This window comes from Pseudopodoces humilis, chromosome 3, assembly GCF_049639895.1.
Source record: "Pseudopodoces humilis isolate 2021_Gansu_Grassland_sample_001 chromosome 3, ASM4963989v1, whole genome shotgun sequence".
Classification (NCBI taxonomy): Eukaryota; Metazoa; Chordata; class Aves; order Passeriformes; family Paridae; genus Pseudopodoces; species Pseudopodoces humilis.
In genome coordinates this window covers 55968659-55994349 of record NC_142202.1, presented here as the reverse complement: position 1 = coordinate 55994349, position 25691 = coordinate 55968659, and the positions used below count along the sequence as shown (strand labels likewise).

The 25691-nt window shown below is 39.5% G+C and overlaps 1 protein-coding gene across 1 annotated transcript; it reads left to right on the top strand.

The window, feature by feature from the left end:
• Positions 1–480: 480 nt before the first annotated feature.
• On the top strand, positions 481–23438 carry MYCT1 (MYC target 1). Its single transcript, XM_005518409.3, has 2 exons — positions 481–645; positions 20440–23438. Exons 1-2 carry the CDS (start codon positions 594–596, stop codon positions 20970–20972), a joined length of 585 nt encoding a protein of 194 aa, XP_005518466.1. The 5' UTR covers positions 481–593; the 3' UTR covers positions 20973–23438.
• The last annotated feature ends 2253 nt before the right edge of the window (positions 23439–25691 follow it).

Sequence of the window (25691 nt, the reverse complement as noted above, 5' to 3'; positions counted from 1 at the left end):
CGTATTTCAGATTGGAGTGTGGAAAGGAAAAAATTTAGTTACACTGTCAGGCCCATCTAGTTCCTCAAACCAGCCAAGGAACAAAGGTGAATACTTAACCATTCTCTACACTAAATGAATATCCTAAAGAATTGGTGTCCATTAAAAATCTCTTGATGCATTTCTTTCTTATTTCTTTTTTATTGAAAATTCCCACCGTAAACGATTGCTTTTTGGATGTTGAAGGAATGTCTCCAACACAGAAAATCCTTAAAGGAAAGAGAAAGGAATTTTCTTCTCTCTATCTCAGGAGTTCAAAAACTTTCAGAGAAGGAGGTAATTTGGTATTGTTCTGAGTCAATTTGCTGTGGCTGAGGAAATGACGAGAAGGAAACTACTTCCCTGTCTCGGGAACCGTGTGGTGTTCCAAGATAAGGCAAGCACTTACTAATTCGAGTCCACAAGCAGGAAATGTGATACATCCATTTCCTTTCAGGCAAACAACACAGTTCTGTGGCAGCACAAAAGCTTTGCTTCTAGTGCAAAATCTTCAACATTCAGAAAACTATTGCTCTTCTGTGGACGTAGCAATCTGTGTTTGCTATTTGGATGTTATGGATAAGAACAGTACTTTTCCTCCAATCACATGGCCACCAAAGTTTTGGGGTAAGGATATTGATTTTTTTTTTTTCCAGATTATTGCTAATGTAGAGGCAGATATTTGTTGTTGATTGCCTTAAAAAGTACCTCTATATACTTTCAATCCTCATGTTGGATGCAAGAGTAATGAATAGGTTTTGTATTTCCTGCAGTGATAAGACTGTTTTCCAAATGTTTCTTTGACAAAGTTTTATCGTGTTTTTAAATGAATGAAGACAACAGAAGCTTCCAGGGCAAAATTGGTTGTTTCAAAATGTTCATTACTGCAGTCATTTGAAAAGGTGTCTGTTGGCTTCAGTCAATAGTCAAATCAGGTAGACATCCTCAACTGCTTAATGAATATACCTACAAAGAAGACATGATCTGTTTCATCTTTTGATGAAAATGGGATAGCCAAGGCTAAATGTGTTTCAACATTTGGAATAAACTCTTATTCCTCCAGAATGAAAAGTTATTTGTAATTTATTGCGCTGCCACTTAGTGAGATTTTCCTTATTTTTTCCTCAGTGTGTATTTAGATTATTATCTATTATGGCCGTTTTCTTTCACCCAAATCTGGGAATAATTCATAAACTGAAATGTATAGTATGAGGTGAAAATACATTTTATACTGAAATTCATTCAGAGTAATTAGATGAATTGATTTATCTTAAAGGATTCTGTGCAATTGCTGTGGAAAATCTTTCCCTCCAAAAAGGTCTATTGCTTGCTATGTTTAATATTAACATTTATGAGCAATTATCTTAGAATGAATCACGTATCTGGTTTTCTCTATTATATAATTGCTACCGAGCAATGATTCCCTCCAAGAATCTGAACACTATTTAAAACTAAAAAATAACATACATCAGCAAAATACAACTTCAGTTGCACAGAAGTGCCCCAGGAAAAGGGTGGAAAAAAAAAAAAACATACAAGAGGATGGAAAGAAGTCCCTTTTCTTTCCTGTCATAAGGAACAAGGATCTGTTGAATGTCATCTAGGCTTCTTCCAGTGACACATGTCTTTTCCAACTGAGAGACCATGAGAGACTCACCTAATTTTTGTCTCTTGGGCTAAGGAGTACTGATACTCAACATCTTTGATAAATACTTACAGATTAACTGAAGAAAAATTACCCTCATTACTGTTTCAGAGTCTTTTCTGTGGAGGTTGTGTGCTGGACTCTGAAGAACAACAATCATTTTTTTTACAGTGAAGACAGATGTAATTCTAAAATGGCTCTTTCACAATAAAAACTTGCTGCATTTGACAACCCAGAGCAGGACACACCTTAGCAGACTTATTGCTGAAAGGGCCAGCACCTGCTTTTGTCCTCATTGCTCACCTGGCTTCTCTGACACTGTACCCAGCCCTGTCACATCCCGTCTGCTTAGCGTCTGACAGCAGATGAACCTCAGAAATTGGATTTTTGTGAGGAGCTTGCATGGTCCTTGAAGGGGAAGTTCCCTCTCAGATTTCTCTTGCTTTTCTGATAGACTTTAGAGAAGATAATATAATTTTCTCTTTGTTTACTGTAAGTATATCATGTATGATAGACTAGGAAGGGCCACTGTATAGTATATGTTACAAGATGATGACTGACATAAGCTCACTCTGTGGAAACATCAATTAAATGATAGAAATGTGTTTCCTGACATCGTGGAGATACATGACTTGAGGTAAAAATAAAACCTCACATAATAGATATAAATAAAATTTAGTTCTTTATTAAATAAGAATGCAGGACTTCGAACTGATTTTTTAGGACATGGCTTACAGGCTGTTTTCTAAGCCATCCACCATGCAGTACTGTGAATGTTACTACATTACCATGATACATTCCTTCTCCTTGCTTGTGTGACTTCTCAGCATCTTCCATGGACTTAGCCAAAGTGTAAACTTCAACATATGTGCAAAGGTTTCCTGAGAGGGACTAAGTTTGTGAGAGAGAAATCAGTGCTGTGAAAATAGTCAAAGCAACTGTTCATGATGATGTTTAAACTCTTACACTTTTATAAACCATCTATTGTCTAACAGCTGGTTCCCTATGCTGGAAAATATACAGGCATCCTGTTTTCTATAGTTGTCCAGTTTCCAGTGATAACTTCACACAATAGCTTCTTAAAAGTGACTTTAAGAATTTTAGAACAATGAACAAACTAAGGTGTCCTCTGCTTACTAATGTGTGAGCACACATAAATCTTTTTACAATTGCTCCAGGCCAGTGGAATTGTGCTTTAAGCAAGCTGTGTAGAAAAAAACAAGATATAAACACCTCAATATAAGTCATTCTGTGTGAGTTGTTTAAGTAGTCTAAACCCTTTCTCTCATGCAAAGATCTTAAAAAATGATAATATTAAAAAAGGATCAGTACTTATTTTTTCTCAAGGTCTGTTTAAAATCAGTGACAGACTAGAGAGTCAATAACTGTAATGACTTAGCTGTAGACCTTGCAGGAATTCTTTGAATTCAGATGTCACCATCACCAATCTGCAGTATTTTTGGAATGCTAAATTATGCAGTGGAGGAAAACAAAGGAAAAGAAAAGCATTAAACTCTTCTTCTGTTTTAAATTAATGGGTTTATGATAGAACTCCTGGCCCTGTCAGCAAACGCCCACTGTGTGTAATGTGTCATAAGCAAAAAAATTTTAATCCTGGCTCTCGCTTGGCTAGAGCTTTTCCCTACTACAGACGTTTCGCAAAGTATTTGTAGATATCCATGTCTGTTTCAGATAAGTTGTCTGAGCTACTGCCAGGATGCAGAGCTCATTTCTTTAGGTTCCAGCTTCTGTGGAAGCTAGGTAACTGTTGCCCACCCTCCTTTGCAGTGGGAATCCATTGTATGATACTTTGGAAGAGGTAAGAAGAGAAGCACTTAAAGCCAATCCCTGCTGAGCTCCAGCACTGCTGATACCACATTGTAACTGTAAACAGAGAGCCTGGATTATATTTTTTATTACTAGTTTCAAAAGGAGGCTTAATAATATCTGAGTCAGAAATTCAAGGTTTGATAGCCATTCATCAACTAATAATCTCACTTTCTACTGTTTTAATATAGTCTTTCTTGAGTTCATTTTGATTTATAAGATATTGGTGGGAGCAAAGATGTTTCCACTTAAACCAGGAGTGCATTTCTTGTAATTCCTAAAAGCATTTTCAGTTGCACACAAGTAAATACAATAAATATCTTCAAGACAATCCTATTTTGTCAGGATAGATAGCAATATAATTTCAGATCACTAAATTTAATTTAAATAGTACATTTGATCAATGTGACAGCAGTAGAGAGAAAAAGTGTAAGCAGATTTTAATCAACATTAACTTAGATCCCTAGCCTACCCTTCAGTCCAGTTTTATTCAAGTGTCTATTTAAAAATGCAACCTTAAAATTTACTAACTTAAAAGCTTTATGGACAATCTTTTCTTGAATCAGAATCCAGGGTGTTATTTATTTGGTGTGGGGAAATAATGCCATGTATAAGCTGGCTTCCAGCATTTTAAGATTGAAAACAGCTTGGCACATACTATAGACATTATTGCTTGGCTTCATAAGCTACAAATACACCCATGCTTTTAAATATACCAGATTTTGCCTGGTCTCTCCCTCAACCCACTGATCTTCTTATCATTAAAATGTGTCTGTTTGTTGGAAAGAAGTCAGACTATGTGCTCTGCTGAAAAAAACCTCGGCATTAGGGATGAGTGTATTCTAATGCCTGGTGCTGTGTTTATCGTGTTCCTGGTGTAGCAGCAATGGTGGCTAAGGGCTGTGCCTCATTCTCTTTATGCACTGGAGCAGCGCTGGTGAAGGGCAGAACTGACACGATCAGTATCACAGCTGCTGGGCACTGCCAAGTCCAGCCTGGGTAGCAATGGGGCACTACTCCCCTTCTGGGATCCTTCAGGAGTGGCAGAGTAGAAGCACAAGCAAGAGATCCTGTTCTCTGCAAGTAGGAAAAGAAGCATTTGTGTTGGCCTGTGGATGAGCCAGGTCAAGCCTCTTGGCTTGCACTCAGATGCCTGTGTCAGCCCACTTCCAGCACACCCACTGGGTGCTCTCCCCTCATTCCCTTTCCCCTGTCCCTATACTTTGTACACTTTCCATTCATACTTTAGCAGCAACAAAAGGCTCTGGGACCTGTCTCAGCTGTCCTGCTGGAGGTGTGGGCACAGAAAGACTGCAGTTTGGAGCCAGCTGTGGAGCACCTGACAGCAAATGTGGCAGTGATATCTTCTTACAGGCCACTACTGCTCCTAGTCTGGTGACTGAAAAGGACCAGCATCTCGGCACCAGAGTCACCCAGAGAGCCTTTATCCTGGTACTGCTGGCACTGCTTACAGGGCAGAGGATTTCAGTGAGCTGATGATGCAACTCCTTTCCTGGCAGAAAGGGGGAAGTAAAGTTGTGACATAGAAACACTTGTAGATGGTTGACAGATGACTGAAGGTTTTTTTCTTAGTAGAGAAAACCTTCAGGGTTGAAGTGGAAAAAAGAGGAAAACACAACAAAAATAGAGCTTTGGATTCAGGTGATCTATCAACCTCAATGCTGTATTTCCTGAATTGTTATTATTCTTCTCTTATTCTTCCATCTTTTCTTCCTTTTAAAAATCACCCCAGTGTGTGCATTTTTCCTGGTATTTTAATTCATGGCAATGAGCCAAAATAGAGCAAGGTGATTGCAGACACATCATCACCCGGAGTTTTTCCTTGTCTGTTTTGTTTTGTCAGTTCTCTGTGGTTCAGAAAACACCCAGTAATTTTAAAAGCGCAATATTTGACAAGATATCACACATCATAAGGAATTCATTGCACAAGGAATACATTTTTTCACAGGAGATATAATCTTTTTCTTCAGAGTCCTTGGGTTATATCACTGATGCCTACAAAAGTTTGGAAATGGGATGTGAAAAAAATTAGCTTCTTTCTTTTGAAATTATTGTAGTGGAGTCAGATGACTTCAGACTTTACAGGCTCCTGTTGTTGGAAGCAGCCCCAGTGGAAGAACAGAGACTGGGAGAGACAAAATACTTTCTATCAACCTCATCATACATTCCTGTTGTAGTGTTTTAGGGAATAATTTCTTACAGTGCTTACCCAAAATAATAGGACTCTTCAAAATAATAGGTACTCTTCAGAAAACAGAGACCTAAAGTAAGGTATAGTGCAGAAATAAGTAGAGAGTGAGTTTCTGGTACAGAAGATAGATGGTATCAGCGTGTTTCACGTCCCTGTTTGAAAATCAGAGATAATTTCCCTGTGCTTCTTCGTAAGAATGTTCTCAAGAGAAAGGTGATGAGGTAAAATATGACACATGGTCAGACAGAAAGACATCTCTGGCTTTGCTAAAGTTTTCTGTAAAAGAGTAGATTTATCTGAGGGGATGTACAACACAGATACAAAATATGATGCATTTAAACAACACTATGAAAGACAATGAAATCTTTATTTTAATATTTAATCATTGAAATGTTTCTCTTCTTATTACCAGCTTTAAATCTAGAGAACCTACATGTTCTTCCTGCTCCTCAGTGAAATGATGCTACAAATTTAATAGTGAAGCCATATTTCCAGATTACTTCACCAAGTATTTACCTTGAATGAGTAACCTTGTTCATATGGATGAAGAGCAATTGCAATGTCCTTGCACAGTGAATTTGCAGAAATCAGGACTATGAAAATCCCATACATCTCAGTGGAATTTTTAGAATAGGGGCCAGTTTTGCTTTTGTTACAAATGTCACACACAGGGATGTCAGACAGACCCTGAGAACACAGGCAAAACCAAATAATGTTGGCACTAGTAAAACTCAGCTTCACCCATATAAGAACTGAGACAGAATTTTTCTTCCTCTTGGAAAAGGCTGTAGGATTGTGCATCCTCACAGGCCCAGCAGTGCCAGAACTTTCGCTGCATGGCTTCCAGAGCTACAGATGTTTCAGTTGCTTTCTTTTCCACTTCAGATGCGATCCTGATCTGCATGACAGTCCTGTGATAGAGATATAGAAAAAGTCACATAACTAAATCACTTCTCAAGTGATAAGTAGTCTGAAGCTGATTTAAGTATGCCACATAATTTGAACAACATTCTAGGGCAAGTGAGACCCACACACGCCACCTTTCCTCTGCTTGAATCTGGTAAGTTCTCTACAAGGAAGACTTTAGTGTCCTATCTATCACCAGAAGATCTTCCCCTTTCCACTTCCCCTGAGCTGACTTGAGTCTTGTGTCACAAGACTCAGTGGAGCAGCCTGGGCCAGTGACTCAAAGAGGACACAGCTGTCATATAAATAGTGGTGATACTGAGAGCAATGGCAACAAGGGTGTGGGTTTAACTGAAGGAAGATAAAAGATGGCATGTGATGGTGAGGCATTAGCAATAGCAGCAGCTGCATTTGAACATCAACTCTGCAGTGCCAGCATTATAGAATTTTATTCTTTTGTAACACTCAAGGTCCCTGGCTCCTCATCTGAAGTCCTCCAGAAATATTTTCATATCAAAAAAAGAAATAAATCCATGATGTCTTATGTAATTTAAAAGGAAGGCATTTCTCATCTTCCCCTTCTCAGCTTCAAGATATCCCATGTTTCTGTTCCCCCTCAGCTGTGTTTGGGAAAAGCTGATCTATGCAGCTTTCCAGTTGGATTTCTTATGCACATGGCGGTACTGTTTGTTTGAGTGGCCGTGTCCTTTTGCTTCATAAATCTTATACTGTCTTCTGGAGGGGGAGAATTATCAAACTATCCCAAATTTAATATCATTATGCTTGTTTTTCTATCAGTTAGGTAAAAGATTTGATGAACACATGAAAGTTTTCATTTCCATTACTGAAGCGAAGGGGAGCATAACAATAGTCAGATATTGAGAAAGTCTGACTGAGAGAGGCTTAGACTGAAAAAGTTAATATGTAAATGCATTCCAAGATCTTATGTGCAAGCCTGTCAGAGAGATAAAAGTAGATACTAATGAGGAACTTATTTTTTTCTTTGCCCTTATTCTGGAAAGCACAAAGAAAAGAGTATTATTACTGTAGTTGGATGAAAGCAACAAGCTTTGTCACAAAGAGAAGAGACCTGTCTTATTCTTGCATTCTGTCTATTTGGAGCACAATTTCTTCCTTGTATATGAATTATTCTTTTAAAGTGAGTCTGTCATCCTCAGGCTGTGTTTTGTGGCATCCTAATTACTGCTTTTCTGCTTTACCCACCCCACTATACAGCCACTGATTTATCAAGTGCTTCACCATCTTTAGCAGGAAGGACACAAATCTGAGGCAGTACAAAGAGAAGGAAAGTTTTTTCAGGATACTATTGAAATAATAATCAAGCACACATTTTAACAATTACACCTACGTTATTGACTAATTAAAGGGTGCTTCTCATTGTTACATGAGCTGCCAGAAGCATCATTCTTTATCCACCAAGTGCAGAAATCTGGTCCATAGGAAACAAAGTATATTTCTTCTTTCAAACACTACACCAGGAATGTTTTGGCATATGAAAGTATCACATAACCACAGCAGTTTAGGGGTCTATGTTCTCCCCAGGAAAAACACCCTGAAGATGCGTGGTCACCTGCTAAAGCCTAGTGGTGCTCATACTCACTGGTCTCAGCACACTGTGAATGCCATGGCTCTGCTGCAGTTCTTCTTGCAGAACTTACTCAAGGAAAATGCTCTGTATTTATACACAGCTTCCCATTTTACCATTGTAATTTATTTTAAACAGGAGTTAAATGAGTCTATAACAGTTGTTAAAATCTTTGTGAGTCAAGTGTGTGGTACCACCTCTCCTAGACAGAAGATTAATCTGAAGCATGGAGAGGGAATGAAATGTCCAAAATTAAAAAAAAAACAGGAGCAGAAGGCAAATCAAGGCTCATGACTGAATCTTTTTTCTTAGTAAGATTATTTTCATTTCATAGCCAAATCCTTTTGTCTGGAAAAAAAATAAAATAAAATTTAAAAAAAATCAGAAAATATGATCAACATTTATCAACATTTATCAACAATGTAATTTTCCCCTGCTCTTCAAGGTAGAAGCTTCATATACAAAAATGTACTTATTCAAATTTTGAAACTTATTGTACTTACTGTACTGAAGTTTGCAGCAAGCAATCCTAAATTATTCTTCTAATATGATTTATTCCCTTTTACTTGAAGAGGCAGGAAAGACATTAATTTGATTTTCACGTATTGAAAATGAGACAATCATATTTTAAAATTTATCTGTTAAATGACCTCAACTGAAACTCCATCAAAGATACAAATATATACAGCATTGCTATGAAATAACATCTGGGAAGTTTTCAGCAAAATAAATGGGGGAGAAAAACATTAGTTTAATATAGTGTATATGTACTTTGGACTCTGACAAATGCTTTCTAAAGGAAAGAGCCATTGAAGTTTCTGTTTCTTACCAGAGGCCTCTGCCTTGCTTCTCTAGCATCTTATTTGCAGAAGAAAACTAATTCCCTGTTTCAGACATTTGCATTCACAATCCAGCATCCTAACATACATTTATGACATGTTTGGCCATTTGAGTGGCATCTGTTAAATTTAAAACTTTTGCTTTTAAAAATTATGTTTCATCAATACCATCTCTCCATCATCCAGGGTAGCAGGAGATGAATCAACCAAGCAAACATGTGGCTTCTTTGGGAAGTGAATAAGTTATGCAGGAAAAATATAAGTAAAGGAGGAAGCCATTGATGGCTCTGTTAATTGAAAAGTGTAGGAATCTCTGGGAAAGCAGGACCTGGGCCAGCCTGGTGCAAATACAGACTCCCAGACACCACTGGCTCATGTGAGACAAGCACCAACATCCCACTTCATACTGAGTCGCCAGCCTGGATCATTTGTCCTGGGTCAAGAGGAGTTGACTAATACTCCAGATCAGTGATCCATTCATTTAGAAATTAAGTCAGCATTTATTAGCTTGTGGTTGCACAGATTTTTTTATGACTGCTGCTTAATTAGATCTTCTAGCCCACGCTGATATATTCATAGAAATATTTGGTGCAATCTCCCAAAAAGATTGATGTTCACCCAGAAAGTACTGGGATAAAGAAGGATCATTTTTTGAACCTCAGGTAACTAACTGAAGAGTATAGTACTACCACATATATATATCAACATAATTCTGTTCTCTCAAATTTCTCACTATTACACCTGTTTCCAGAGGAAGACATACAGCAGGAGATTTTTTTTTTGCATTTCTGGATGTAGGTCAGGTATTACTGTAGTGAAATAAAAAAATATGTATCACTATTCCTGCTTCTTAAATACTTGTTTGTTGGATACTTTAGAAAAGTATTCAGCAAAGTTCACAAACATCTCTCCATTCTTCAACTTTGTACATATTTTTTGAATTTTCACCTGAAGAAGGTCCTTGTTTTCACAATCTCAAAAAAGAATGAGATTGTAAATAGAACAGTAAACAGTATTTTCAATTACTATTTTTAAACAAGTAATTCAGAAGTTAGGCTGTCAGCAGAACACACTGTGGCAGTATTTCAAAAGCAGTATGTTATGAGTGAGAAAGGACTCTTTTGGAGAAACTTCACAGTTTTGAGCCTCAGTAGATTTCCTTCAGCTTCTGCCAAGACACTATGCTGCACAACTTTCATTAATTTTATCTGTGTTAATCATAGAATCATAGAGTGGTTTGGGCTGGAATTAAAGATCATCTAGTTCCAACCTGTCTGCCATAGGAAGGGTTGCCTTCCAATACCTTGCTAAGTACATGATGTGCATTTAAAGTGGAGAGTAAGAGTTATCAAAGTTATATAACTATAAAAGGGAGATTGCTCTTCTCTTGGGAAACAGATGAGCAGGTTGCAGGGGGAGAGAGACATTGCACTGCCAAAAGATAGGAGCAGAAACAGGGTCTTGCCTCTCAGGGGGTAGAAAGAGACTCTTGAGACTCAGAGGGATGTGCAGAGCTTTCAGCACTTACTGCAAGTGCTGCATTGGGAGCCACTGTGTATAGGATGCACTGGGAAGGCTGAGATGCTCCTTTCCTTCCCAGTACAGCTAGTGTCTCAAGGCACTCAGAGCGTGCTTTCTCACTCTGAATCGCCTAAATAATTCCTCTCTATATTCTTATAAGACTTGGGCTACCAGTATACTTCCTGGCTTTTGTGGGTTCTTAAAGTAAGAACGAGCTCCATCTGTATCTGGGCCAGGTACAGACAACAGAATTACTGTGGTGGGACTGGGTATGTTTTCTACATATTCCTCACCTCACATTCTTCCCAATAACCCCTTCAAATCCTTGTTCTACCTCTGGATGTCTTCTGCTTTCTTAAATGTATGCTGTGGGTTTCAGTATTTCATCCTTAATTTTAACCATTTTAGAAAATTCTGATTAATTTTAAGGTCTGTTCATATATGAGATTACTTATTCTAAGGTATAAATTATTTTTATCAATTTAGTAATAAGTATAATGTCATATTGCACTGTGTCAGACTGTGATTTAGTGTTTGGTTTAGCTTTATGCAGAGGCTGTATAGCTGAGCTCTGCTTTAGTGAGGTGGGTAAGAATCTCTGGCCAGAGGATTGCTCTCTGCATATGCAGAAATGAAATTCTATTACTTCTTTTGTTATGCATTAGGAATCGCAATGAAACCACATGGTAACAAAGTATGCCTGAAGGAATCTTTGCTTTGTTTCACATGGTTGTGCCAAAGGCATTAAATTAAACATGCTGACATCCCTATCTTAGATGTTTCCTTCTGATTTTTACAATTAGTCTTTATTTGTTATTCCAGTAAAAATCAACTGCCAGGAATATCAAGGGAACATCATTAACTCTGAGTTGGTTTGTGGGATATCGAGATGGCATATTCCAATCCTCTGGCTTTTTATCACAATGAATTATGGTATTAGTAATCAAAGCAAATGTATTCTGGTCCATGAAGATAATTTTTGATATAACTTCAGATGTCAAGAAATATGAGTTTGAGTACAGACTGAGCCTTATGCTCCTCCATGATCACAGATATTTGCATCAAGGTAGAAAACTGTGTAAGTTTTACATCTTTAAACGTCTTAACACTTTCCCTGTGCCTTAGTTTGTTTGTCAAAGCCTCTGCAAAATGCTAGTCCTAAGTATTTATGGTGATGCAATTCAGAATTTTTCTGTTTTGGAGGTACTATGAACGTCTCTGTAATCTTCCATCGGAATGTTTCTTGATAGCTTTCTCTGGCTCCCTATTTTACTAGAATGAAGGTGGTTTCTGTAGAGTTTAGATTTCCAGCATCAGTTTCCAGCAGAGGGCAATCTTGTTTCTAGATAGGTTTCTCATTTGTGATGTTAACCCTGTGATGAACAACCAACCTTCTGCATTTCAAAAGGAGTATTAATCCAAAAGCACGGATTGCCTTCTTTTTTTATTTTTTTTTTTTTTTTTGACTTGTCATTTAATTAATAATCTTTCCTATGCTTCTGGTGTCTATTTGCTTACCTGATCGGAGAAATTCTTAGAAACTGCACAAAACTGTATCAGTATGGACCCTGAGCTGTCGTTTGTTCTACCTTCTTTTTTCAAGACAGGATTAACTATATTACAACCCTTGACTGATGTTGCTTTTTAAAATCTTTACTGGGGGTGGATGCACTACATGCCTGGATTATCTATTCTAGTTCTTACCTGTCCTCATAGATAGAAACAGATTTTTGGTTTCCTTTGCTTTATTTTAAACTCAGCACTTCTTATTTTATCTGCTGTGGACATAAAAACATCACCCTGTTGTTAGGTGAAGTGTGAGAATTACTCTGTTGCTGTAGAAAAGAATCTTGCAGTAGCACAGGCTGAATAAAACATCCCTTTAGCAATTTTGTGTCTGAATGCAGAGCTCTTACATTTCTGGCAGCAACTCTATCTCACTTATTAGTTCTTAAGTCCTGCACAGTCTGCTTTTCTTTCAGCTTATTTTCCCCTACAGATTCTGTTTTCTGGACATCACAACTACCAGAACCACCTTGTGCTGTAGCCTGTCACTCTCAGCCATCTTACAAGAGTCATGTGTGAAGTTTCTTGAAGTTTTGCCATGACTAAGATCACAGCTGGTTGATATTACGCAGAAACTGATTCATCCACCCAACTGAATCATGGGCTGCCTACAAATGATTAATGAGAGGCTGTTTTGCTAAAACAATTAGTGGCAGTTGTGAAGATAGTAAGTAATATCAACACTAGTCAGATATAAAGAAATTGCTTTTTTGAGCTCAGCAAGTTAACAGTAACAAAAGAGCTGGCTACTGATACTAACCCCAGCTTTAAAATGATTTCTAGGAGCTGGTGGAACCTGCATAAAATTTTTAGCATTGCTAATTGCTTTAAACCATCTGTGGTGGGAAGAAGTGGTGGCTCTTTGGGCCCCAGGTATACTTCATTTCCAAGCTCACTGCCTGGGATGCATGAGGATGAGTTGCTGTAGCCTGTCCAGCTTAGAGATGTACATTTGCTATTGCTGAGGAATCCATTCAGTGCAGGTAGCTCGGGGTGCAGGGCCAGCTTGTGTTCTGGGGGGCAGGAGGCTGAGCCCAAGGCAAAAGCCCATGACCTACTGACCCTTTGCATATAAAAGGGCCCAGGGACCTGTGGCCCTGCCAGGGGACCGGACACTTGGATGCTCAGAGACAGCAGGAGCCAAGCACCCCAGATTTTCCCACCCTTGGACTGTGAGGGGATAAAAGCCTAGAGGTTCCTTTGTTCTGGGTCCCTTCTTGGAGGCACCAACTCGAGCTGTTATTTAGTTATTGCACCGTGAATAAATTCTTTTTAGGATCTAGACATCTTAGACTCTGCTATGCCAGGGGTTGAGCTGGTAAGGAAACCTGGTCTGACTGTGTGGGTTGGGGGGTGTAGCTGCAAAAGAGCTTCTGTTCCAGCTGTGGTGGTGCCAGTGTGACTGCCAGAGTGGCTCCTGGATGGTCAGACAGGGAGGTGTCCTTAACACTGTCGCTGTCAGGAAGTTGCTAAGAGTTTGTTCAAACTCTGCTGGACCCTGGCTGCTCCTGTCTGGTTTTACACTGTGTTATCATCTCCCAGTGGCTTAGCTGAACCTCCCTTGAAACCTGAGACACTGAGACTCCATAAAAATAGTGTCTGAACCATTGTCACTCTCAGGTTAATAGAACTGTAATATGTAGAATGCAATTCATGCTTTAGTACACTAGCTGGTGCTCTATACTAAGCTGTGCAATGGATGTGTAAGGTGTGAGTTCCCGTACTAGTTTGTATGCGCTTTATACCAGCCTTTGTCACCGAGATTTCATTTTGGGGAAAGATCATCTCGGCAAAAAGAGGCTGAGCTGATTTTTTCATGTTTGGGATCAAACCCTCTACTAGTTATCAGGGCTTTCCATCTTTGGGTCAAGGCAAGCTGAAGTTGTTTGTGCAAATGTGTGTGCATGTAGGGAGAGGAATGCTTACCAACTTAAACAAGGTTGGAGTAACTGGCTTATGACATCACATAAAGAGAGAGAGCTAGCAAAAATGTGAGAAGGCAGGAAATAGAATGGAAATAAATTCAAAATTCTAAAATTTTGTTTTAAAGTATAAAAATAACTCTGTTCCACTATATGTCACAGTGGCATGTGCTGATACTTCTTGTTGCTAATACAGCTGAAATCAATGAGCTTGTGTGTTTTGCCTCTGAGCTTGCTGGAGTGAGTCCACATGGAATAAAAGTTGCATGTCAGATGCACAATGTCTCATGCTAGTTTGTGGCAGGTGGAAAAAAACAGGAAAATTACTCTCAGACATTTAAGTAAATGAACAGTCTTGCTCTGATACAGCGTAAGTAAAATGTCTCTGTAGAATGTTGAGTTTAAATGCTGAAAAATGCTGTCCTTGGGACAAGCTACCTTACCACTTCTAATAACTTTAAAATAAAACTTCCATTGTGGTCTAGGAATGGTACTCCTCACTTTAGTGCCCCACTCACCCCCCAAAGCTCTCCCAAACCAGACTCTGTTCATTCACTCTCCAGCACCTTCCCCCTCCAATTTCTTCCCCAGGGGTGGAGCTGAGAACTGGATGTACAAAATGATGAAAATTATGGGTTAAGAACAATTTACTGGAAACAGTAATGAGATAAGAAAACAAACAATAACACCAGCAATAGCAATAACAAATGTATACAAAAGTGGGTGATTTATATGTAAAAAACCTCAGTGTGACATGGCATGATCTAGAGACAATGAACCAACAGGTCCCCAACCTGCCACGCATTTTGTCCCACCTGAAGCCACATCCTTCTTCCTGGAAGTGAGAGTTCCTTATTTCCACCCTATGAGGAATACCACCTCAGAGTGCATTTTGTCCCACCTGAAGCCACATCCTTCTTCCTGGAAGTGAGAGTTCCTTATTTCCACCCTATGAGGAATACCACCTCAGAGTGCCCACACAGCTCCAGGCTCTGCCCCCTAATGGCTGTGTGGAAAAATTATCTCTGTGCTGGCCAAAACCAAGACAACTGCTTAATTATTACTCTTTGAATAAAATAGGAACAATGCAATAACAATAACAACAAAAAAAATTTAACAGCTCTAAAACAATATTTTGAAGTCACCCACTAGAAACAAAATCAGGAGTGTAGGTATCAGCTCAACCTGTGGGTGTTTTCTGACTTCTTGTGCTTAACAATAAAACGAGCAGAACAGATGCTTGGAAAGCTGAGTGGTTCTTTATTAGCTTTATTAGCTGTATTAGCTATATTAGCTTTATTAGCTAATACTGGCAAAGATGCAATTCTAATTCATTGTATGTGATCACAATTTGACTAAAAGATGTTTTTCCATTTCTCTTTCCCTTGCATTCAGTACTTTCTCCTGTCTTCCTCCACCCCACCCTGGTTCATTTTCTGATATGCTCTCATTGAAGGTGCTGCTTAAATGATTTTGAAAGGTACTGCTGTGGCCAGCTGTAAAGTTTTCCAAATTATATATTTGTGAGCATAGGGGAAGGAAGATCCTGTGCCCACCTTAATTTTACACCTTGGGGAACTTACCATAAGGGTATAGGAAATATATAAGTCCCAAAGACTTCCTGAGATCGAAGAACAAAATCCTATTGCAGCTCATTGTAGCCAGAGCTGAGGGCAAGAGAGAGATTCCTTGGGAAAATGAATCCCCAACACAAATGTGTTTTGAATTCAAAGGGATGGTTGATAAAAATGAAAGAAAAATGAAACTCACAGAAGTAAGAGTTTGTCCTAGCATGTCTGCAAGCCTACATGGTAGAAGCAGGATACTCTATCACAAAAAGAAAATCTATTTTATGAAGATTTTGGGTCCTTTAGGGACTGATGCATCTATGATTGTGTTGCTATTTTTTGGTGAGGTATACTCTAAAGTGAGGAAGAAAAGAACATGGTACACTTCTGAGAAGGCTTACTGATTGGTATGAGCCCCATTTGGTTAACCCTGCTTCAGATGTCCAGGCCAGATGGGAAAAAATCTTTTCAGGCCAAGTGCTAGGAAAATCATCTTATTAGCCGGTCTATCATCACATGTTACTAATAACATGTCTAAATTTCTCCAGTGTGGATTCTGCAATAGGCACTTGCCAAGAGGCTATCAATTTGATAGGATATATGCAATCACTTCTTATATACAGTTCATGGAAAGTAATGAAATTCTTAAAGAAAGCTTCAATGACCAAGAAAAAGTTTTGCACAGTAGATGCAATAATCCCCTGTACAAACCTGTAGCACCACATTTCCCTAACACTGCATGTAGAAACTAGAGAGGAGAGAATGGAGAGACTTCAAAAGAAATTGCCTGATCTGTATAGATGCTGGGCTGACAAATGTGCTGACTTGATGTTCAGATCTGGGGGTAACATTTAGAAGCTGCGGGTGTTACCGTGGGTTCTGAAATTCTAACCTTTTTCACATGGTCATGTTGGAAGTCCTGCAGATAGAAAGGTAAAGTGGCTAAGATACGCAGTTGCTTTTTCACCTTAGCCTTTCATTTCTGGCTTAGTACCTCAAAGTCTGTCCTGCACTGTTGATAAAAACCTTTGTTCTTCACCTAGGCTGGTGTTAGAGGTGAGAGTGGAGAATTGACTGAAGTGAGGTACCTAATCTTTTCTGTTATGGCATAATCAAACAAAGCAGGCAGTGCAAGCAGCCTGAGAAACATACAGATTAAAACATATCTAGGGGACTGGGCCCTGGGTAGTTGTTGTAATTAGCAGCATCCCTAACTTATCCCCAGATCTTTCTTTTCACTGTTTTCCTTAAAGCAGAGGACAGAATGACAGGCGTGGCTCTCAGGAAACACTAAGATATTACAATGGCCCCTTGGGAGACACTTTGTGTCAGTCACTCTGACTCCCCAGAAGGCTAGTTCTGCTCTGGCACTGCCCAGATTAAGGAAGAGAAAACCAATTGGTGCAGGCCAGCTGTTCCACCCAAAATATCAGGTGCAGAAAGTCCCGCTCTGCCTTTGATCTTTTTCTCTGTTTGGTAATATTTTCTCCAATGTACCTCAGGGCTATGATTTCTAGACATTCTAAAGAGGAAATCAATGGGCATAGATTTACAATTCTACAATATAAGGTTTTAGAACTGAATTACATTTCTGTGAAATTCATCCTCTGCAGGGAGTAAGCAAAGAACAAGTTTGGCCCATTAGTGTGACCCACAGTTCCAGCTGAAGTCAGAGAGATTTTGGGAAGAGAAAAAATGAAATGTCTGTAACCAATGGGTCTAGTGATATTTCTGTAATAAGAACCAAGGGGGTTAAATGTAGGTCCAAATGGAAAAGAGAGCATATGGAGTCCTGGCAACTGAAATAATCAGTGTAAACCCAGCTGAGCTTCATCAGGGTATAATTTGTCCCTCGATTTTCCCATCATATATGGAGATCGAGAAATGAAAGAACTAAACAAGTTAAAGAAAATGACTCCTTTATCCAAAGGGATAATTGTCTGTGCTGTACCTCCAGCACAGGTGAACAGCACGTGGGAAGGACTGAAGAGCTGCACTCAATACTTTTGTCAATTCCCTTATCTGCTTTTAACAGTGTGAAACTCTGGTTAGATTGCGCAGGTGGTGAAAATTATGGTTTGAGGGATGCAGGGACAAATCCTCACCACGGTGCATGGCAACCCCAGAGCCAGGTACACTTGTGCTGCTTGCTGTGCTTCTGCTTGTGCTGGAGGCTGCTGAGCCTGTGGAGATCCCCTTTGCCAGCTGAGAGCCCAAAGAGTTGCAGGGATATCTGGTGGCAGGCAGCACAGAGCCCTGTGCCTGGGGACTCCTTGGCAGCCTCAAATATAACCCAACTAGCATTTGAGCTGAAGTGTAGAAGAAATGAGCACAAGAAAAGATTCATTCTTGTGCCACTTTCCCATAGCCACACAGGGACAGCAGTAGTGCGTGGGAAGTGCTGTCTTCAGGACTCCCTCTGGGATTTATTCAACTGGAGGTCACCAAGTTTTGGCTCTCCCTTCTCACCTTTGGGAGTATGAGTAGGAACTTGCAGTAACAGAATGTATTAAATCTATGAAAATGGCATAATAAGCTATTCTTGACCAAAAGGGGCACACTAAGTCCCCCTGCGTCTCTAAAGATGTTTTACAAGGGGCAGAATCACACTGGGCTTGTGAGAAGAAAGCTGCTTATAAGTGATCTGAAGCCAAGTGTTGCAGTGCAGGATGCTGCCTGTGGGTTCTTGCAGAAAGGAGACTGGGCAGTCACTATTTATCTTAGTGTGCCCAGTCAAAAGTTTTTGAGTTGTAGAATGAGAGCTTAAAGAAAATTTGTCATTTAGGGTCAAGTCTGATCCATAACGGAATGAAAGGACAAAGTGTTCCTGAGAGGGAGCAGTCCCCTGCAACAATATCCAATGCATTATCCTTGCCAGTCTTTGTTTGAAAAGGATAATGTTATAAGCCTACCTGAAAGCAGAGGTTACAGGCCAGGAACAATAGGATTGTAAGCCTTCCAAGTATGAATCACATCACTGGCAATTTTTCCCTGAAGGGAGAAAAGTAAGAAGGTAGATAGGAAAGACAATAATGACTACTTCTTGAAGTACAATTAACCAATAAACATTTACATTTCTTCTACTGGAAGCAAAGCTAATGTTTCTTTCCCCTTTTCTGAAGTGACCTGTCCTAAGTTTAAGGCTGACTTAAAAGAATCTGTTCCAGGGTGCCAGCACTGGGGTGCCTCTGTCTGCAAGTCAGTCCTGCTGGCCCTGCCTGGCACCTCTCCTCCCTCCTGATGATGTGCTGGCTGCTCTGCATAGCTATCACTCAGGCCACTCACGCTCCTTGCATATTCAGCACCTGCTTTGGCCGAGTCTCACAACTCAGATTCACTGTCATTACTCTGGGGTTTGGGAATGACTGCACCATAAATTCAGGGGAAACTCTTTAGTGGCTGCTAGAAAATTCTGAGCCTAGTCTCAGCTTGCCTTTTCTGGCCTCTAATGTATGCATCCCAGTCCTGGAGTTAATACCTTCTGTCTGGCACAGTGTTATTGGGCCTGCTCTTCAGTATGCTCTAGGAGTTACTCACCTTTCTCTATCTAATGAATACAATTTCCTTTTTCACAAAAATGCTTCACAAATAAGATAGAACAGTACAGACAGAACAAACATTTTGCAAGGTGTCCCATGGATATTTTTTGCTTATTCCCTCTTTGCTCCACCAGTTGCCAACATAGTGCTCCTTCTTGTTTTAGATCCAAGCCCTTCTTGAATTTTGAGAGGATCTATAAAGGTTTTGCATTCATTTCAGGCCTTATCCAGGATTACAAATATATCTTGGAATTTTTTACAGCAGCAATAATGCTGGTGTTCACCTGCAAACTGAGTGAAGTTTTCTGAAGTAACTATTGTCTTCTTAGAAATAAATATACCAGGAAGAATCATGTCTCTCCATCCTGTGAAACCGTGTGGGAGAGGAAACAATCCTAGCCATGGGTTTTGTTTATCTGTTTGGGTTTTTTTTGTGATCTTGTAGTCCTTGAAAACATTTCTAAAAGAGCTGGAAATTTACTTTTCTTAATGGCAGATTAATCCATCTTTAAATTGGGCATTGGAGATAGGAAATATTCAAGAGATTTAGTATTACGAATGGTTATCTCTGACCATAATAATTTAGGATGTAGTCATTTACATTAATTACTGTGAGGATTTAAACGATCTGTTACTCAGCAGTAAAAGGCTGGGAAGTGTTCCCATGTTGTAATAAATACAGGGCTCACTCCACTAAGAACATGGCAGAAGGTACATCACTGTTTTAACTGGTGAATTTGCAAACACCTACACGCAGAATGTAAAGGTCTATAACCAGGACAAGCCTGCTTAAATCCACACCTCCTATTTCTCAGAGAAGAAAATACTTGGCAGTTTTATAACACTTGGAGCTGGTGGGTGGCTGATTCTGAGAAAGGCTAAAGACTTTCCTTTCCTTGGTATGGAAACTGATGTTAAATACATTATTTTCTGCGTGTTGTTGAATTATGCAAATTAAACAAGCAAGCAAATAAACCAAACAAAAACAAAAACCAAACCAAAAAACAACAAACAAACAAAAAACCCCAGAAACCCCAGAAACCAAACGAACACAAGCAAAAAACCCACACAAAAACCCCACAAAACACCAAAATGCTGTATAGTAAGAGCACCCTCAACTGCTGTGTTTGTGTTATGAAGTTCATGTGTTGCGACAACCTAAGGGCCTGTTCATCTTTTAAGGAGGCTAGAATTTTAAGTTGATTTTCTTGCAGGAATATCCTTCAGAGTGACTTCATTAACTCTGACATTAATTTTTGCTGTATTTCAGAGCAGATAACAATAGCCTTCACAGTGTCCATGGTGATTGGACTGGTGATTGGAGGGATCATCTGGGCATTTTTCACCTGCTTGTCCCGTCGCAGAGCTAGTGCCTACATTTCCCAGGGGAGCCCCTCGTCCTTCAGCCGTCGGTCCAGACCTCCCTCCCATGGCCACGCTGCCAGCAGGACTGGATTTTACCGCAACAGCAGCTGCGAACGTCGGAGCAACCTCAGCCTGGCCAGCCTCACCTTCCAGCGGCAAGCCTCCTTGGAGCAGGCCAACTCTTTCCCCAGGAAGTCGAGCTTCCGTGCATCCACCTTCCACCCTTTTCTGCAGTGTCCTCCCCTGCCCGTGGAGACGAACAGTCAGCTGATCACCCTCACTCCCACAAATACCACCACAACCCTTGTGGGAAGCACCACCAACAGCCTGAGTCGACCTGAATTCCACTGGTCTAACAACAACCTCCGCATCTGCCACTCCACGCAAACCCCGCCTCCTGCCTATGAATCCATCATAAAAGCCTTCCCAGAATCCTGAGTTCGTCCTCGCTGCAAACACACACGTCCATCTTAGGAGGAACCTCAATTACCTCCACGATTTTCTGTGCATGATGAAGATCTCTGAGACGTCTCCAGCTGCAGTTGCAGAGGGGACATACTTTGCCAAGAGGCGTGTAGCAGTGACTTCATGGAGCCCAGCATCCCACTGTCTGAGAGATCACTTGTCTTTGCAGTGCTGGCTTTTATTTACTGCTCTGCTGTATGCTTGCGTATTTATAGTGTTGTATCTTTAATTGCAGCCTTTGTCTCTTTATTTTAGAGGGAAAAATGCTGCCACATAAAAGCTAAATCATTTCTTGAAGAAACAGATAATACTAGAGATTACTGATATACACAGCACATCAATGCAAATTTCACTATTCCTTTTCTTTTTTTTAAGAGGTTTTGATTTTACATGTTTTTGTTACATTCTCAGAGAGCACCTCCCATTACCCACCTTCTTGCTGTAACCCCAAAAGAACTTCAGTCTGAGGAACCTTAAATGCAGACCTCATAGAGGAAGCACTCCTGGCTGCAACAGACATCCTGTTCTGTTGATTGCAAAGATCTGATCTGAAAAGACTCCATATTAGGGATGCTTGTTTAAAATTCCCCAGTGTGGGAAAAAACTGTGAAGTATATGAAGCTTCATGCAGAAAGAAGTTTTGAACAACATACCAAATGCATGATGACAGAATTTTCTGTCTGCAGCCAGCAGAACAGGTAGTCACATTTTAATACTCAGTGAAGCTGTATGGGCAGAACTCCTCATATTCCATTTTTCTAATTCTGGTTATCCAGATAAGCAGTATGAATGACAACTATTTTTTGTAATTAAGTTTCCTGATTTCCTATGGGATTAGTCATTTCCTTATTTCAAATTGTTTTTCTCAAATTGTACCAACGTTTAATTCTTTCTTTTATTCACTGAAATCTTGTCTTTCACTAAAACAAGATTTCAGACATCTGTGGCTGAACACAGGGATTCTATAATGAATTGGGATATGAAGATAAAGATGAAGTATTAGTTGAGGCTTACATATATTCTTGACTTTTATATGTGTATCATGACAAACTAACCCCTGGCTTAGTAGAGACTAATTGCACTGATGTGACAAAATATTCAGGATTTGGAAATAACAGAGTCAAATGGGACCCGAATTAAGTCTTATAGTATCTGTTTCCTGTTAAATATTTCATGTTCAAATTAAGGGTGAAGAATTTCCACAACTAGAGGAGCTGTCCACACTCCACATTTGCAAATATGCCTGTTGTTTCTAAAAGGCTTGGGCAATACCAGCCTCAGGACTCCTGATTCTGATGGGGCTTCTGTAGGGACAATAAATTCTTATCTCTCTTCTGGGAGGGACAAAGATTCAGCAGCTTCTGGGAATGGGCAAAATGCTCAACATCTCCCAGGTTTTCCAGGCTTTTGGAGACTGGCAGCTTGCATCCCTTTGCTGAGGTCAACATCTCCTGGGGAGCACTGACATTGATCTTTGATCCTCAGTATTCCAGCCCAATGTCCACCCATTCGCAAATAATGCTACAAACATTAAGCTTATAAGCAATACTTACTGTAAACAAGAAGTATTCCTTATTGTAAAGGCAAATTATTTTGCATATATTTACTGGCTGGATTTCATTGTTTCATTTTTAGTGTGCAACACATCTCTAGAGATGTGTGTCATTGCTAGAAGAAGAACCATTTACAGAGTTTACAGAGCATTTCACTGCAGACACTATGGGTTCTAGCACACCCAGAACTGGCTGGAACACTGCATTTGGCTGACCACAGGCTACAGACTTAAAACAATGGTCCTCTGAAGAAGGAAGGAAAGTTGTGCCTTTTCATTCATTAATATTTTTATTTCTTTTTTTCATTTAGAGTTTTTCTGAGTCTGATGAATTTCTTTGCATGCAAAAGTATGTTCAAAGTGTCCTTCCTATAGGATAGGTGATGCAGCCTATTCTAACATGCCTACAAAATGTAGAATTCAAGCCTGCTCCCTTTGTTTAGTGGGTTTGATGAACTGTGGAAGAGACAACTTAACCTACCAGCTGCGTACCCAGTGTGCACCCAGCTGGCCAAAACTGTTTGTTCTTTGAGAGTGAAATAATTTTAGATGAGTAAATTTTTACCTCTGGATTTTAAGTGTACATTATATTACAGTAGAACTTTCCACAGCGCAATTATTACACAATTGTAACTTGTATTACACTGTATTTAGTAAATAAGGTAAAGAGGGAAGCTTAAATGTACTGTATTATTTTTCCTCCTGAAATCCGCACTGGACATCAAAACATTTCTTATGTGCCCTGGATTAGGGAGACTAAAACCACATGTTTGGTGCATAGCCAATATGACTGTCAGATGCCTAAAACTTGTTTTCACATCTGAAATGTTTTGCAAGCATTCAGGAAGCTTCAGAATGTGGAATAAAGTTAGATGCTATAATCTCAAGCTCATGTTTTTTCTTAATGATGAATACGTGACTTGCATAAAAGATCTTTTAAAGAGAAGAGTATTATCCTTAATTATGAAACCTGACACAGTTAGAAATGTGAATGAGGACACTCTCCTACCTTTGCTTCTGTGGGGAAACACCCCAAAACTGAAGATGTTACTTGAAGTCAGAATTTGACCTATGAGAACAGCTTCAAATGATTACAAGTGAGAAGGTCTTTCACAAGTATCAGTGCTTACAGGTATCAGATCCACTGGTTTATAACTATTTCGCCTTCAATTCACATTGTGTTTGAGCAAATGCTTGCTTTAAGCAAAAGGACAATCACTATAAGGTTCATGCTTAAATGGACTCATGCACATTTTATTTCATTAGGACCAAAGCACACTGCACAGGACCAACACTGAAATTAACACCATGATTCAGGAATCACAGTGTGCTCGATATGAAAAAAAGATTATATTTGCTTAATGAAATTATCTTTTATTTCAATTTAAAATACTAGAAATAAGACCTGAATTAAAACAGTGTGTTACTGCAGATTTCAAGATTTCAGAACATTCACAAGCATGCATTGAACTTGACAATTATTTTGCATGTAATACAATTAAAATGATGCTCCCAGAATAACATAGGGACAGATAGGCAGAACCAACATCCAGATATCCTGACACCTTGTTCTGCACAAGCACAACTATCCTCTTCATGAAGAGAAATGCTATCCTGTTATTGTGTACATCCACAGAAAGAGTCACTCCAGTTATGGGTTCATGTAGAAACTTGACAGCTCTTTGTCAGAGAATATTTTTGTTCCATCTTATCTACAAAAGTAGCTCATGCCATATTCCTTGACCTTTCCCCACTGAACAGCTGCTGATCACCTCTTTAGACAGCTACTGATTACCATACCGTAACACACTGATCATGCAGTATTTTTGTCAAATCACATTTTTCAAGTTCACTTTTAATTTATCATGAAGCTTTTGAATCATCTCAACATCCATTCTTAAATATATAAACTGAAAACTATGCTCACTGGAAATATCCTCTCAGAGGTGAAATGACACATGCCAGATCCCTGACCTATAAGCATTTGATAAAATTAGGTGATGTCTATGATGCAGTACAGCTTCTGGAAAAAGCAAAAAAAAAAGATAATACTAATTGGAAATTTACCTTTGCCAAGTCCAGAACAGACTGAAGAAAAGAGTGGTGAGATTACTTCAAAATACTTAGAAGAGTATTTTAGAAGCTAAACTTACAAAGTATTAAAACTCAAGGAAAATACCTGTATCTTAATTTGGGTCTCTTAATAAAAGTGAGTTTTTAAAGGGTTGAGTATTTTGAGTTCCCGTATGACTTTGTTTAGCTATTACCTTTCTGAATACCAAAAAGCATGATAAGATCCTAATCTCTTTTTCAATCTAATATCAATATTGGTTACAATTGATTCAATAATTTTCAACCAGCTGGAGTAGAGAGTTCTGAGAAAACTACTGCAGCACCCAATAGGTGAGCTACTGCTGGCAGCAGCTGTTTTTGAAGCACACAAAACAACAAACTGCCTGGCACCATAGCAGCAGCAGCAGTGACTCCACTCAGGATCTCTGGCCTCACTGTGCCAGGCAAGGTCTGTGCATTATTCCACACTTTTGCCTTCAGACAGTTTGCAGGTTAGGGAAACAACTCAGGAGGAGTCTGGTTTGTGGGTCTTGTTTCTGCTTTTGACTTCTGTGGAAGCTTTTGGCTCCCATCAGGTTTCTGACGACACCCGTGCATGACTGTGGCAACGCCTGATGGGCATGGACTGGATTGAGGAGCTATTTCAGTGAACATGTTTCCTGTCTGCATTCCCAGAGACGTTCTGCATCAGAGACATGTTTTCATCTATTTAGCAGCAGAATCAAGTGATTGTGTGCTGAGGGCTGTGAAGGAGCAGTTGCCCTATTTTAGAGCAAGGAGTTCTTTTAAAGAAGAGTAGCTTAATCATGAAGGGGATTACGCATAGTGAGGGGACTGAGATAGCAGGAAATTGGATTTGCTGATTTAGGACATAACTGTCTGATGTGCCTATGACTAGGAACAGTATGGAAAGGCAAATTAAAGGCAAACAGTATGGAATGCAAGATTATTCCTGTCTAGTTCATGTCAGACCTGCACCCATATCAATCCACTTTAGTTTATAGCAGCATGTTGATGTGTACAAAGGAAGGATGATTCTGCTCTCTTGTTCCAACTTAAGAAGAGCA

Coding starts and splice junctions, on each gene's coding strand:
- MYCT1 (XM_005518409.3), top strand. CDS start 594: ATGGATAAGAACAGTACTTTTCCTCCAATCACATGGCCACCAAAGTTT. Junction 646..20,439: donor ATGGCCACCAAAGTTTTGGG/GTAAGGATATTG, acceptor GCTGTATTTCAG/AGCAGATAACAATAGCCTTC.